The 16,826-nt window shown below is 36.9% G+C and overlaps 2 protein-coding genes and 1 pseudogene across 2 annotated transcripts; all 3 read right to left on the bottom strand.

Annotated features, from left to right (window-relative positions):
- Positions 1 to 905: 905 nt before the first annotated feature.
- Positions 906 to 1,412, bottom strand: LOC149010052 (16.9 kDa class I heat shock protein 1-like). Its single transcript, XM_089162392.1, has one exon. The coding sequence runs from the start codon at positions 1,410 to 1,412 to the stop codon at positions 906 to 908; it is 507 nt and encodes a 168-aa protein (XP_089018518.1).
- Positions 1,413 to 3,723: 2,311 nt separating this feature from the next.
- On the bottom strand, positions 3,724 to 9,639 carry LOC149010051 (uncharacterized; annotated as a pseudogene).
- An 87-nt stretch (positions 9,640 to 9,726) lies between these two features.
- On the bottom strand, positions 9,727 to 12,427 carry LOC149010050 (10 kDa chaperonin, mitochondrial-like). Its single transcript, XM_089161879.1, has 3 exons — positions 12,256 to 12,427; positions 11,552 to 11,691; positions 9,727 to 9,989 (listed from the first exon to the last, which is right to left on the bottom strand). Exons 1-3 carry the CDS (start codon positions 12,358 to 12,360, stop codon positions 9,941 to 9,943), a joined length of 294 nt encoding a protein of 97 aa, XP_089018005.1. The 5' UTR covers positions 12,361 to 12,427; the 3' UTR covers positions 9,727 to 9,940.
- Between the last annotated feature and the right edge of the window lie 4,399 nt (positions 12,428 to 16,826).

Genomic DNA, 16,826 nt, shown 5'->3' with positions numbered 1-16,826 from the left:
CGTTAATATCTCTGTATTTTTGTGGTTGGTTTTGGTTATATGTCGCTGTGATTTGATTTTCTGATGTATTACCAAGCCTGTAACTGTTTTTCAACCATCTAAAAGCCTTTGCCGATTCAGACTCAGCATCTTTTCTGATTCTGAAGCTCATGGGTTACAAAGATTTCTAGCTGTTTGTGGTAGTATAGAGTCATGTTTAGTGGATTTTTTTCTGCACATGGAGCTTTGCCCAGTGGGCTTTTAATATATAGTGACATAATTTAGCCAACCAAGAAGACGCAAAACTTGTTCAGTTCCTGAGCAGCCATCCAATGTGGTAGATACAAGGAAAGGAGGTTATTAACTTGAAGATGCCATTCTGGAAAATAACTAGTAAATTGAACTTGATCTTTGGAGTTACATTCAATATGGTCTGTGTGTTCAACAAATGGTTCTCCTATCTTGTTAATATCAACCTTACCATTCTGAAAAATCACTGATCAGTAGCGCAAAATAATAATTCACCAAGCAGGGTTAAGGTATTGTTGCTTCAATGACATAGAAAGGGCTAGCTCTACCAATGTCTCTGTGGCCTAAGCTTGATTCCCCTCAAGGATAACCTGACCTCTGTATCTGAGTTCTCTTCTCAAAACAACTTCGGAACCGTGTATTTGCATAATAATCAATTAAATCCATTAAAGAATTAGAAAAAATTTCAAAGAGATCATTAAATAGTATAAAAATCAAATGTATTAACATAGTAATTGAAATCAACAATACAGTTCGCAGAGTTCTTTAGTCATCCTCTAGAGTCTAAAGTCTTCAAATTCTAACTAATGGCAACTAACTGAACTGAATATACGAATAACAAAGAGTACTGACTATCAACTGAAGGGATTGAAACAGGGTTAACACAGGATTCCTCATCACTTGGGCACATTCACAGTCAATACTCCATTCTCTGTGGAAGTTGTCGTCGCATCCGTCTTGGCATCCTCAGGTAACATGTACATGCGGATGAACCTCCCGCTGCTGCTATCAAATCGATAACAATTATTGTTGCTCTCTTCGATCGCTCTTCTCCTCTCCCCACCGATCTTAAGAACACCATTTCTAACTTCCACCTTCACTTCATCCTTGTTGAGCCCTGGAATTTCAACCTTGAAGACATAAGCTTCTGGAGTCTGGTTCCTATTGACAGGGGCATTCATGAATCCAGTAATCTCATCTGAGTATCGGGAAGGAGGGAAGGAAAGAGAATTGGAGAAAGGGGAAGCAAAATCGGAAGGATCCATAACAGGGGAATCAGCCATGGAAGGAGGATTCCAGGAAGCCACCTCATTATTGGTTGGGTAACGTGAATCGTCATCATTACTGTCGTATAGGATGATGTTTCGACGGGGGCGAGCAAAGAATCTACTGTGGAAAGGCATTGTTAGCTACTTGGTTTTATGGGTTGAGTGTTGCAGAGCTTTGAAATCCTTCTTCTCAACGACGGAGTGCCTCCTGCTTCCTTTTTATCTAGTAGAGGGCCAGAGATGTAAGAGCTCGAGCTCTTTCTGGCCTTGCCAAGTATCTGAACTGTGAATGATTGATACTAAAGGAAAGTGTAGCGATTTAGGAAAGATTCAAGATTTCTGTTACTTGGTTTCTAAAATTCTGAGGATGTAGGAGATGTTCCAGATTTCTATTACTTCCCCTGTCTTACCCTGGTTACCTTTCTTAACGTATGAATGCAAATTTCGCGGGCGAGATAGAGATCTTTTCAACATATTTCTTAGTTAATTGAGTAAAAAAATAAAAAGAGTTTTTCTCATAACTAAGTTGGGCTTAAATTCTTGACCGCAAGTAAGTTGGAAAAATTCCAAACTTCCACTTTTTGAAAATTCCAAGTTTTTCATTATTAATTTTTCAAATTTTAATTGTTAATGGAACAAAATTTCGTCAAGAGTTCACTCGCCAGGTAGTGAACCGGGCAAACTGGCAAAATCTCACTAATATTTGGCTCTTGTTTCGGCAGATTTCGACACCCCCGAGAGGTATTTTTGGTTATTTTAGGCCCAGATTTGGTATCTACCCTAATTTGATGTCAATACTTAGTTAATTTTGAATTATTTTTTATAAATTTTTTCATGCAAATTCTCCATCTTAGCCACATTTAACATGTTACCTTATCATTGGGACATAATTGAAAAGACTACTCGTAAACCTTGAAGATTCCATTAGAATTCCTTCATAATTTAGATTGTTTTCATAAATTATTTTATATACATACTCTTCTCTAACCACATTTGGCACACCTAAATCATTAGCATATAATCGATAAGATTGCTCATTGATCTTGAAGATTTTGCTACAAAATATTTTCCTAATTTGAATTATTTTAAGAAATGATTCTCTATAGATTCTCCTCTGTAACCACATTTGGCACATTGCTTTTTGAGGTTTGAATCAGTGGACAAAATTAGTAAAATTGCCCATTGACCTTGAAGATTTGGCTGTAGAATCGCGAGAGATCTTCAAAATATCGAGATTTTAACGATATATTGCAAAATTCGGTGATAAATATTTTGATTCGATGATATATCGCAAAATACTGCTGAATTTTGGGGACTTTTGGATTATCTGGGTTTTACCCACAAAATGGCCTAAATTTTTGCCAAATAACCATAATGCGCTCTCACTTATTGTGTACCCAAACCAAACCTATGCGGGTGAAGATATTCTCCCTTTACTTTGCCAGAAGCCTCACATGGCACCACCCATCCCTTTGCCTCGCCTTCCTCACCACCATCGAAAACCGCACCACCCTCCCCCTTAAGCCTAAAGTTGTGGGGATTTTTATCTGCTCCAGTTGGTGTCAGGCTCCAGTTCCTCCTGTAAGCCCTTGGATTTTTTACACGTGTGTTATTTTAATCATGGGGTAGAAATTCAATTACCCACTAACCCTTTTAACCAAGGTCTTCCAATTCAGCGATTTTTTCAGACTCTCTACAACTCCTACACCGATTAAATTGTCATCATTTTCTCTCTCTACTGTCTTCCAACCCTCACCTTGAGTCTTTCGTCTTCATTCTTTCTTGCGGATCTATTGAGCGCGGGCGAGAGCAATACGTCTCCTCATTCTTGGATCGTAAATGTTTGGATTCCTGCTAGTAGAGTTAGAAGACCTAAAAGAGAAAGGAACATTAAAGGTTGCAACAAAAATAGAAGCATTGGTTTCTCTCCTTAGTTTGGAATAAGGGTTTTGGGAGTTCTCTGAACTCCTTCCCTTCAAATTGACTTTGCCTTGCAACCCGCAAATTTTGTTTGTATTTTATTGAACATATCGTCTTCTTGAAATCCCCTTGAATCTGATTGAGGAGGAAAAAAAATGAAGAAAACGACATAAAAATTGTCTTGCAGAACATGAAATCTTCAGGAAGACAATAGGGTTTTTCTAACTTTCTATTATTTTTTTGGAATTTTTTTTTTTTAACATTTGGATATGTACTTTTTTGACATATCTCCACCACCACCTAATAGGGTATAATTCATGCGAGAGTCACTATTATGAAATGGAAAGGCGTGAAAGGAGTATAAACATTTATTTTGATGGATAAAAAATTCAAGATTTCCATAATAAGGTCATTTCACAATAGCCCCAAGTTGAAACTCTTAACGTCTTGAATTTTGAAGGACTTAAGGTGTGATTTTTTGAGGAGTTCCACATATTTGGCTTTTTTTTTTTTTAAGGGGGTGCATGTAAAAAAATCTTCATATTATTTCTGACTTTGGAATTATTTTTAATTTTTTTTTGAGAGGGTGCATATAAAAAAATCTTGATATTCTTTCAGGCTTTGGAATCATCTGTATTATCTTTTTGAAGAGGCTTTGGAATCATTTGTAATTTTTTTTTGAGTAAGTGCATATAAAAAAATATTGATATTCTTTCGGGCTATGGACTTATTTGTAGTGTTACAATAAACTATAGGGTTGGGTAAGTATCAATAAAATTGCCTTAAAAATGAAAAAATTAATACGTGAAGGAGTTCAGGAGAGAGACTCTGGCTCGGACTAAGCATCTAAACATAGACTCTAATCCACCCTCTAAGCCTTGCAAGCTAGCTTCTAACTCCTGCAATTGAATTTGGGCCTTGGCAGTCAACCTCTCCATTTCGCCATCTTTGCTTGTGACGTGGTTGCAGAGATGTTGGAGTGTAACATCTACACGTTTGGGCACTCCCAGGGCGCTTTGTTGTTGTTCACATGACACTTGACCCTTACGAATCAGTGTTGAAACCAAAGACCACTTAGCAAGTTTAGATTTGGGTTTAGCTGTGGACATGAAGGAAAAGAGGATGTGGAAGATGGAAACAGTAACAAATCTTGTTTCACTTAGCATCCTCGTCAATTCTACTAGAAGGTGATGTTCATCTGGTAAAGAGGAAGAAACAACTACATCCATGGAATGTATTCGCTTAAGTGACGCAATGCACTTCGTTATATATTTCTCCATCTTCCTCCTGAAGGAAATGTAAGAAGCAATTTCGCTTCCAATAAAATTTAAATCGCCTTTCCTCCTCCTCTTCTTCTTCTTCGACGAAGCGTCGATTGAAGACTTTGCACTCGTTCTTTCATCTGCAGAAGTACTTCTCTGGCAATGCTGCAAATGTCCACCAGTGTGATGGAGACATCCAACATCTCACCTACCCATTTCTTGTTTTGGTGTTGCCCCAACTGCTGTAAGAGTGGCAGTTGAAAGAGACGGTGGACGCATTCGTATAAACCGGTGAGACCATCTAAGGCAACTAGAATCAACTCAGCAGTTGGAGTTGGAGATGGCGGTGATGACATTGATGATGTATTCCTCCAACCATCAAGCTTGCTCAGCTCTTCTTGGGCTCTGAGAATTATGGGATGTGATTCTGTTGGCAAGCTAATAGAGCGAAAATGGTATAGCTGACCCTTCAACATCAAAGTGGAGCCAACAGCCATTTTTACTTGGAAGCAGGTCTGTGTTTATTATGCCACAGGAATTTGTAGCTGGTTTGCAACATATATGAAGACTGGATTCTAACCAATGATTAGGGCCGCCGCGCGCGCACCACGGTGTAAAATCAAGGACAGAAAGGACAACTAAGAAGCATGTGATGGTTGTACATGAGACCATTCACTTGCCTCCTTTGTCTATCTCCAATTCTCCATTGCTCAAAGATTTATGAGAAACAAGGAATCTCCATGTCTCCTAGTTAGAGCAACACCTGTACTGTTGTCTTGAATTTGCTACATAATAAAATGGGATGGTTTCGCAACGCTATTAATCAAAAGGGGGGCAATGCAGAGGCAAGGAGACAAATTGTGAAAGACTGTTGGCCAGGTAGAATATGTTAATCCATAGTAAGTACCATATATTTGATTAGTTTATTGATTCTTCCCTGGCAAAGCTCATATTGGCTCCAAATGGCAGACATGTAGCCATGGAAGAGCACTTGTTGACCAAGAGCTCTCCTCGTTCAATAGATTCCTTTGCACACCCTGAACTATGAACTATGAACTATATTATCCCAAGACAGTAAAATACACACCATTTCATACCTCTATCACAGCCAATTGTAATCAATAGGACAAAGAAATATTGCATCCAAAATTTCAGTGCAGTTCATAGAATATATCATGGCCGGAGTTTTCTGATTTTTTTGGCAACAATAGAGACACAGTAGTTGGATCCTAAAACTGAAATCATACCTAACAAAGAAAAAATGAAAAGGGGGCAGCAAATGGAAGGAAGCAGGCAAAGATGTAGCCAAGGGCCGAAGCATGGAACTATGGTGAGTTTCAAGCATACTATCCCTGGCAAAGTTCATTTTGGCTCTGAGTGGCAGGTAAGTAGCCATGAAAGCATACTATCCTCTGTTGACTCATAGCCCTACTCAGTACACCCACTAAAATAGTTAACAAACACAACCTATTTCAACAAGATTGAAATCCCAAAACAAGAAGATCAGCTCTAAACCTGAAACTAACGAAACTAGAACTGATTGCTGATTGGAATTTCCAGATTAACACTCAGAAGTGTCCAGTGTAAGAAAACAATGGAGGTAAGGTATTGAATTGTCATTTACAGTTGGATTACATAAAAAATCAGCCCTAAACCTATATTTACTTCTTCAATCAAAGATAAATTATATAAAATATTAGAGATCATAGCCTAGGATGCATGTTTATTACTGGTAGTATTATTTAATGTATGCAAGAAGAATATGCATATGCAAAATGGGAGAGAAACTTGGGAAGAAAGGAAAGAGAAAAAAGCACATACAAGAGAGAAGACATGAATAAACACTATCAGGAGCTGAAGTATTGAATTACAATGAATTTCAAGGATATTATCCCCAGCAAGTGTGCAGAAACTGACACCTGGATGAACCTCAGATCCTCCCCCCAAAAAAAAAAAAAAACACACTAATACCAACTCATGTGCCTGTCAAATAACAAAACCCAAATGTCATGAAAGATTAAAATCCAACGATTCCCATCCTGTCTAACCTTACTGGTAGACACAAAAACACATCTATACATGGCTAATCAATTAATTTTTTGGTGGAATAAATAACTATGGAGACCTTAACCTTCCCCCTTTCACCAAAAATAAAAAGACCTCAAGGCTCTCTACACATTATCCTTCCACACTTCCGCCACAGGAGGATTTTAGGAATCAAAAATCTGTCAAGTGCATTTACAGGCTCCTCACAAAAATACAAATTCCATGCTCTTTTCATCTTCTAAATTTACACTTCAATTTCTTTTCGACAAAATAACTCCAGCTCCTCAATCTAAACTTGCCTAGCAATAACAATCTTTTACACAAAGATCACCATCATGCTTAATACTACTACACAGCCAATTGTAATCAACAGGACAAGAAATATTGCATTCGAAATTTCAGTGCAGATCATAGAATATATCATGGCCGGAGTTTTCTGATTTTTGGCAACAATAGAGACACCATAGTAGAACCCTAAAACTGAAATCATACATAACAAAGAAAAAGCGAAAAGAGGGGCAAATGGAAGGAAGTAGGTAGGCAAAGATGTAGCCAAGGGCCGAAGCATGGAACTATGGTGAGTTTCAAGCATACTATCCCTGGCAAAGTTCGTTTTGGCTCTGAGTGGCAGGTTAGTAGCCATGGAAGGGCACCTCCTGTTGACTCATAGCCCTAAAATACACCCACTAAAATTGTCAACAAACACAACCTACTTCAACAAAATTCAAATCCCAGAACTAGAAGATCAGCTCTAAACCTGAAACTAACGAAACAAGAACTTATTGCTGATTGGAATTTCCAATTAACACTCAGAAGTGAATAGTGTAAGAAAACAATGGAGCTAAGGTATTGAATTGTCATTTACAGTTGGATTAAATAAAAAAAATCAGCCCTAAACCTATATTTACTTCTTTAATCAAAGATAAATTATGTAAAATATTAGAGATCATAACCTAGGAAGCATGTTTTTCACTCGTAGTAGTATTAATTAATGTACAAGAAGAATAGGCATATGCAGAATGGGAGACAAATTTGGGTAAAAAGGAAAGAGAAAAAGACACATACAAGAGGGAAGACATGAAATACTGCAAGGAGCTAAGTATGGAATTACAATGAATTTCAAGGATATTATCCCCACAAGTGTGCAGAAATTGGCTTAGATGAACCTCAGATCCAACCCCCTAAAAAAAAAAAAAAGAAGAAAAAAAAAACCAAATACCCACTCCTGTGAGAGATGGGTAGCATCGAAGAGCACCTACTGTCGACTCAGGGCCCTTCTTCAATGGATTCCCAGCGGCCAGTTGAAGTGAATCCCTACCAAACCCCAAATGTCTTGAAGGATTAAAAGTTAAAACCCAACGATTCCCGTGCTCTCTAACCTTACTGGTAGAAACAAAAACATATCTGGTGAATATATGGCTAATCAATTATTTCTTTGGTAGAATAAGTTACTATGGAGACCTTCCCTTTGACCAAAAATAAAAAGACCTTAAGGCTCTCTACGCATTATCCTTCCACATTTCCGCCGCAGGAAGAATTTGGAAATAAAAAATCTGGCAAGTGCTCTATTATTTACAGGCTCACAAAAATAAAATTTCATGCCGTTTTCATCTTCTAAATTTACACTTCAACTCCCTTTCGACAGAATAACTCAACCTATACTAATCATGACTTGTCAAGATTTGTTAAGTAAGAAGATGAAAATTTGAATGGACCCATCGAGCTCCTCAATCTAAACTTGCCTAGCAATAACAATCTCGTACACAAAGATCACAGACATGCTTAATACTACACAGCCAATTGTAATCAACAGGGCAAAGAAATATTTTCCAAAATTTCTATTGATCTACATAGAATATATCATGGCCGGAGTTTTATGAGGTAGTGAAGACAGCACCATTTTTGGCAACAATGAAAACACCGTAATAGAACCCTGAAACTGAAGATCATGCATAACAAAGAAGAAAAATGGAAGAAAATAGGCAAAGATGTAGCCGAGGGCCGAAGCATGGAACTATGATTAGTTTCAAGCATACTATCCTTGGCAAAGTTAATTTTGGCTCCGAGTGGCAGATAAGTAGCCATGGAAGAGCTCCATCTGTTGACTCATAGCCCTACTCAAGTGATTCCCCACATACACTGACTAAAAAACTCAAGAAACACAAACCATTTCAACAAAATTGAAATCCCAATACGAAGATCAGCTCTAAATGGAACTTATTGCTGATTGGAATTTAAGATAAACAATTAGAATCGTCATTTACAGTTGGATTACATAAAAAAAATCAGCTCTACACCTATATTAACTTCTTTAATCAAAGATAAATTACGAAATATATTGGAGATCATAGCCTAGGATGCATGATATTTACTGGTAGTATTATTTAACGTATGCAAGAAGAATTATAGCATATGCAAAATGGGTGAAAACCTTGAGTAAAAAAGGAAAAGAGAAAAAGACACATAAGAGGGAAGACAGAAGAAATACAGCCAGGAGCTGAAGCATTGAATTACAATGGGTTTTAGGGATATTATCTCTGGCAAGTGTGCATAAACTAGCTTGAATGAACCTTCCCAAATCTCGAGAACAATTAAAACAAATCTTATGGTGGCTTCTACCAAGGATATCTATCGACACAGTTATTTTGCATACAATGAAGAAGGCCTGATGATCGAACATTTTTAGACCCAAAATTAATTTAAGAGGTTCAATGCAGCTCCATCAAGGCATAGTTCACAGTATCAACAAGAAATATAATTCAATGAATGATTAGCTGGAACAAAGAGAAAGTGAGGAACAAAGAGAAAGTGAGGGACAAAGAAGAAAACGCAACCAGTTGTTACTCGACCAAATTAAACCTCTGTTTCCTTACCTGCAAGCATACCCATATAGGGTTGCAAATACTGAAAATCCACGCAAGCAATAAAGCTATAAGTAAGAAGCTCAGTTAATGATTTTATTCCCTTAACTGAGAAAAACAATGTGAAACAAAAGCAGAAGTCTATGTTAACCCAATTTGGAAGAATTATAAAATGATAATGTTTCAGACTCAACAAAAACCCAAAAAATGTAAAGGTAATAATCAAAAGGGAGTACTAAACATGGATTTTAGAGACCAAGGTAGAGAACAATTATTTAAGAAACGACAGCTATAACATGCTTTGCAGTTAATTTTGTAGTTGACAGTTGATACATTACTTAATCATACATCAAAACGGAATATTTGCTCCCCAGAAGAGGTCGAAAGAAATTCTTTAATTTCATAAATCTGTTTCTCCAATTATGATTCTGGTATGTGTTTTCACAAATTTTAACCAGACTCCAAATTGTTATGATGCAACCACAGTAACTCTTCTACATACTAGAAACTGCCTCATTCTAATGGGATCCACCCTAAAATTTCTCCCTAACCTGGTTAGGGTCCAAATGATATATCAGTCATGCAGTGTACCCAGTATATCATCATCTCTATACAGATGGTACCTGCAACAAGTTCCAACAAAATGGGAGAACATTAGCATCAGAACATAAAGTGTCATTCATATAGTAAATAAAATCGAAACATGTATTATCTGCATAATTATTTCTGAAATTTAAAGTAACTGCACGCACATGGTATCGTGTAGTTAACAGGTCAATCTGAGGGAGACATATCATTTTGATTTTAATTCTCTTAATGCTCACACGAGTGAGAAAATTTGAACTTAATAAAAATAAACATACCCTAAAAAAAAACTAAAGAGCAAAGAATGTAAACGTTAAGGTTGAGAAGAGTATTAACAAGGGTTGGTGAAGTGGATACAAATAAGGAAAGAAATAATAATAAGACTAAATCAAATAATTAAAAAGAAAAAATAGAAACCAACACGAGAGAGAAGTGGAAGGTGAAGGTAAGAGATTTAAGAAAGGTGAGAGCCTCAAGGAAAGAGAATAAGGGGAAAAAAATATGAAGAAGGAGAAGGAAAGAAGAAAAATAATAAAACAAAACAAAACTTGGGGGTAGAGAGAAGGAAAGAATAAAAGAAAAAGGAAACTTTTATTCTCACATACATAATTCTATCCAACAAAAAGACAACAGAAGAAACTTCTTAACAATCTAACAATCAACAAAGTTAAGGCTACTTTCTCTTCTGGAAAGGAGCAAGAAATTAACTCAGCATTTTCATTCCAAGAACTCATCTACTTTTATCTGCCTTAACATTGCTTCTTCATGTTGAGGAAGAAAAGGTTTCATACATGAATCAATCAAAAGATTCCCCATTATATCTTTGTAGTCAAACAGAAACATTAGCACTCAATCTCATAATTATATGTTATATGAATCTATCTATATTCCCAACCCAAGATGCTAATAGAAAGCTCTACCCCAGAGAAAATGTGGCTTTGCATCTCCAGCCACTTAACAACTGACTCATTATTCACTCGAAAAAACTCATTGGAACAAATGTCCAATGCATTGTTAGCAAGGACCACGAACACATCTTCACAACAAAAAACAGGCATATCCAGTGCACAAGGCCCCGCCATCGCAAGGTCGAGGAGTGTCATAATGCATGCAACCTCAACCCTACTTAGTAGAAAGGCTGTTTAACAACTCAAACCCATGAATGCTGGGTCTCAGTGGAACAATCTTTCCATTATGTCAAGGTTTACCATCTACACGGATTTACAACATCACACTTCAAAGTTCCCAATGGACAGTAAAGGGGACAAATGATAATAATGACACAATGAATCAATTTAGGGGAAGACAATCATTAATTGCAAAGCCAGACTCCAGATAGATAATAAATAGCTGTCTCTCGGATAACATGATTTTACATTCTATGCCATACCAATATAAATCACAAGTTTTGGTTGAATCACAATAAGTTGGATTTCTGTGCTAGTGTTAGTGAAGTAGGCAACAAGTAACAATCTTATGAATGGGAAAGGAAAAAAATTAGTGTAAAGCAACACAAGAGTACATATCAAACATAGAAAGACATTCACTGGCATATTGGCAAACTGAGAAATTCTCCTGTGGAAGGAACAACTATACTTACTCTTTGTCAGCGAGTTTTACTGTTGTTCCTCCGTATTCAGGTAAAAGCACAGAGTCTCCCTCTTTTACACCAACAGGAATAAGTTTCCCATCCTTATCACGAGATCCAGGACCCACCGCAACAACTCTACCAGAGTTCAGCTGAATCAAACATAAGAAGCCTATCATTAAAATAAATAAATAAAAAATCACAAAAACCAAATTGACGCCTCTACAACTACATGTTCACAAAAAAGCAACATACTACAAGAGTGCTTCAAGGCCAAGAAGTAGCAGAAACAAAGCAGCAACCAGAGAAACGAGGAATTTCCTAATTCTCGCACACAGATGACAGACCCGTTGATGGGTTTCACGGTCTTTGCTTTCTACCAAATCCAGCAGAAAGAGGTGAAAGCCTTCCTAGTTCCTAGATTGAATGTTTCCCTAAATTAAAGGGATAAACAAAGGCAAAGAATACCTTCGAGTTGGCAAATACTCAAACACATTGCAGAATGTCAAATTACGTTTCTCAGATTCAGTCATTCTTAATGGCTTAATTTGATCAGAAATCTTATCGGATTGAGGCTGAAAAACTGGGAACTCTACGACCCAGATAGCATTTCCCCAAAAGAATAACACCCAGAAGAACAAAACACTTGAAATGTAAATAAACAGCAAACGCAAACAAAATTAGCAGAAGATATTGTAAAAATTCTGGGTTTTCACCTTGGATGTTTTCTCAGGAAGCAAAATTCCGGCCTCTGTTTTTGATGGAGGAACGATTTTCTCCACCAACACGCGATTCAAAGACGGGATCAAGCGCTTTGCCATGGAAGCTTCAGGAGACAACTCAGACAAGAGAGAAACCAAATGACTACGACCTTCTTACCTTGAAACTTCCATTTGGTTGCATTTGTAGGGTTTATGGAAGGTTTATCGGAGTTCAAAATTACTGTTGTGCCCCTTCTAGTTAGGGTTCCTTTCCCATTTCTTTCGCGAAAGAGGAGGCGGAGGCGGGCCGAGGCCTCATCGATGACTAAATTACCATGTTGCCCCTCCATTTTAGGGTTCCGTTCGGTAAGGGACAAAGAGGCTGTTTGTCGATGCCCAAATTACTGTAGCGCCCCTGTTTAGTGTTCCTGCCCATCGCTTCCGCGAGCAACGAACAATCGAGCCCATGGTTTGCCCAGAAAGGAAACTTGGAGCCCATGGGCTCGAAGCTTGATATAAAGTATAAACCTACAAGAACGCATGGTTTTCAAATTTCTACTTTTTGTGAACATGGGCTCACAAAATTATGGGCTATAGATGGGCTTTTAAGATACTTTGAACTTAGAAATGAAAGAAATGAGCTCCGTAGATGCTCTCTCATTGAAGTGTTGTTTACCAAAAAAAAAAAAAAAAAAAAAAAAAAAAATATAAGCGAACCTAGAATAAACTCCGTAGATGCTCTCGTTTCTTTACCATTATTCTGTCGCTGTTAGATTTCAAAGCGAACCAATTGGACCCTCATAAGAGGGTAGAAAACTAAACCGGACTGACCAAACAATTTCAGAAATACCAGATAAAACCCATTATAAACGAAGCATGTTTTCCTTCTGTTTTAATGTATATGCATATACAATATACGTGCTGCAAAAAGACAGGGAAAAAAGAAGAAGAAAAGATTAATTGAAACCAACTGAACCGACCGGTTCAACCAATTCCAGAATAATTAATTCACTTTCGCTCTGAAAACCTTCTCTTTCAATCTTGAATCTTCTAACATGTTGGTGCTTTCCTTTTAGCTAGCAAATGTGGTAGCTCTTTAAAAGATTAATAATGATCGTTTCCATTATGGATTCTCTTTCGCTTTAATATGGTGGACAACAACTGTTAGCGCCATGACCAAGACCAGCCTTCTTGGCATGCATCTGCCTGCCTCTATGTCCTGTATATATCTTCTTCCAGCCCAGAGAAGTGGACCAGCCATGTTCAAAGAGCACACACCACATATCAGCCAGCTGAACAGTGTATCTATGTGTATGCTGTTGTATCATAAGCCGGCATACCCCTCTGGTTACCACACAAGAATCGGTCGGTTCACTCATCTGTTTCTTGATTCTTAAGAAAACTGATGATGTATACTTTATCTTGCTCCCTGTAAGAATAATAATAGTTGAACAGGGAGACATTGAGGAGAGAGAGAGAGGGAGAGAGAGTGTGTGTAAGAGAGAGAGAGAGACGGAGAGTGCGTGTGTGAGAGAGAACAATAATATTATTCACATTAATTTTACAAGGAGTTAGTACAAAGCTTTATATAGAAAAGCGAGTCTTTCTTCTCAGTGTTCTAGGACTCTAGAGTTACAGTGAGTTGATTTACATAAAATATTGACTAGTGTTTTATACCAATCAATATCAAACTCTTCTTTGGGTTGTCTAGAGTCTTTGTGAGTACCAATTGTAGAATTCTTATTGAATATAGTAACCGTGTGTTTGATCAGCTGTAGGACTTCTAATAGTAGTGGAACTCTTGAAAGCCTTGAATGTAATAACTCGTATTTGATCAGTTGTGGGACTTCTAATGGCAGTGGAACTCTTTGAAGCAACCCTAGCCGCATAAGCTTGAGATGAAGTGGCGGTTAAGGTATCCCTAATACTCCCTAATAGTCTATCAGACATCTGCCTATTCCTCTCCCATCTTTCTATTTTCAATATCTTCTAGTCTTTCTTTATTGATATATGCGACCTAAAATTCTTATATCCGACTATAAAAATTGATTTGGTAGATATATTTTAGTGGACAACTTAAGTGACCAGTTTTCTAAGATCTTTGCTGGAAGTAAAGGACCAAGCCCACCATTGATCTCCTTTAGATGGGGATGTCGATATAGTACGATCCAACTCGAGGGATCGACCAGTTTACCCGATTGAAATTATATATATAGATTTAGAGATTTTTGTTTTAGATTTTTGGACAAGAGTTTTGTATTGTTGTTTTGGCGGTTATTAGGAAATCTCTATTGTAATCTTCTTCTTACATAAGAAAAATTAATTTTCTTCATTTGTGGACATTACACCTGTTATGTATAAACTACGTTAAATCTCTATATTACTTTAATTTTATTTATGTTTCTATTTGTAATTTTTTTTAATATGTTCTCTCTAACATTTGTGATGAAAAAACATCTTCCCATAGATATTCCAAGAAGGGGGTGGGGAGAATGGTTCAACCTTTGGCTTCCCATGAAACGATAGAGTTTTGGTCTCAGAATGATAATTGCTAGCTACTACTCTAATACCCAAATATAAACAAAATAAAGAGGCAAAACGTACAAGAACTATTTGTCATGTTGGGCTTTTTAATGATGGTTTTCATACCCAAAAGCCTAATCACTCCCAAAGAATAAAAGATTGCAAATTGTTTTTTGGGTACAAAAACAGGTCATAGACAAAAGATAAAATGCGGGACATTATAATGGAGGGTTCAAATCTAGTCAATCAAAGTATCAAACAATTTTTGGTGGATTTTAAAATCAATAATTTATTGATTCAATAGGTCATGATGTTACCAAACCAAGTGTATTTAGGGACAATTACACCATAACTTCCCAAGATATGATCATAAAAATGCAAATAAAAGAGGTTGCTAAGACTTAATGAGTACCACAGCATGTCTAATCTAAGAAAGCAAACTAGACTGTTCAACTACCATTCTCCATTAATGAGTCTTTTGCCATTTTACGACCAAAAAAAAAAGAGTCTTTTGCTATTTCAAGCTGATCATAATGTTGCAAGAGTTGATGTTCCAATTATGTATTCTAGCTCCAAGGCTTTGACCAGGAAAAAAAAAAGCAGGAAGAGAAAGAAGAACAAAGAAAGGTAATGAAGAAAAGGAGAAAAAATAAAGATCAAGGTGGGAACCTAATTGCTTGTCAAGCAATACATTCTTTACCTCAATGATGCCATGAACTAATCAATAACTATATATGTTGTTCCCCACCCCTAAGGATTTAATGATCGATCTTCCTTGCTTGTTGACGTTCAAAGCTGGCTGCACTTTAAAAGAACTTCTCATAAACATTTATAGAACTGTCCTTGGCAGCTCAGCGTTTGAAAGTGTTGTGGGTCTACATAGATAAGAGACCCAACAAAATAATTGGTTTTTAGGGTTAGATTGGAAGCTTTAACAACCACTACTATACCCTTCAGCAGCAGTAAAGATCCTTACAGGTTACAGCAAACCAGGGAAATTAAAGGCTGTGACAGGCTGACTGCAACCGATAAGAAATACTAGTACCCAGTACAAAAGAAAGGAAAAGAATTACCAATTTGACAATTCCCCTATGAAAATTCTGATCATAAGATAAGATAAATTGGGTATAACCTGATTAGTTGCCCGAGTTCTGAAACACTGAGTAGTGGTTGAGATTTGAGACGAGAAGAAGGTTCTTGATATAATGGAATGAAGAAACTAGCTAGCTAGCTGTATATGGTGGAGCAATTACTATTGATGAACAGATAATCATTCAGATTTGCAAATTATTACAGATTAATTATGTATTACCTAGAATGAGAGAGGTAGAGGAAAAAGGGCTTAAAGTTAATCTTTTTGACCAGTACTTACGTGTTTATATTGATAAACATAATTAGGGAACACAAAATTGAGAATCACCATTAAAAATCCAATGAATCCATTAGGTAGGTTCATGTACAATGTGACATGTGATGACTCATAAACCGTCACAATTTTTCTGGGTTAGGGGTAAAATCAAGTTTTTAGGGTTGAAGTTTGAACTAACTATTTGGTGAGTTCCAGCTAAGACATCTCTAAAGCTGATAATTGCCCAGGAAGAATGATTATCGGAATAACTTCATCAATTAACCCTAATTAAATTGAAGCAAAATTTTTGGTTAATTTATAGGGTTAGTCAAGGTTTTCCTACATTAATCTTTTTAGTTTAACTTCTGTGTTTGGATTTGGCTAGCCTGGGTGATCCTAACCAAAACCAAAAACCAAGATCTATAAGGATGCCGAAGGGCATATATAATATATATGAACAAATGCCAGGTTCAGGTAAAGGCTATAAATGTTGAATTCCATCCAACCATGGCTCACTAATGAATCATGAACCAGCTGATCCAAGAACTGTCTTACAGTGGAGAGAAGGGTAGTAAAGAGAGAAACATTTCCAATTTACCCAGATTTTCTTGAATAGACCAAGAAGAAGAGGATAAGACAAAGCAAGCCAACAGAAAAACTAGAGAAAAAAAGGAGTTCAAAAACAAAGCAAACCAGCCAAAAAGGAGGAAGAAAG

Source organism: Hakea prostrata, chromosome 7, assembly GCF_041222555.1.
Source record: "Hakea prostrata isolate BN-2017 chromosome 7, UWA_Hpros_2, whole genome shotgun sequence".
NCBI lineage: Eukaryota > Viridiplantae > Streptophyta > Magnoliopsida > Proteales > Proteaceae > Hakea > Hakea prostrata.
Note: the sequence above shows the minus strand (reverse complement) of the source record. Positions and strands in the feature narration are given on the sequence as shown.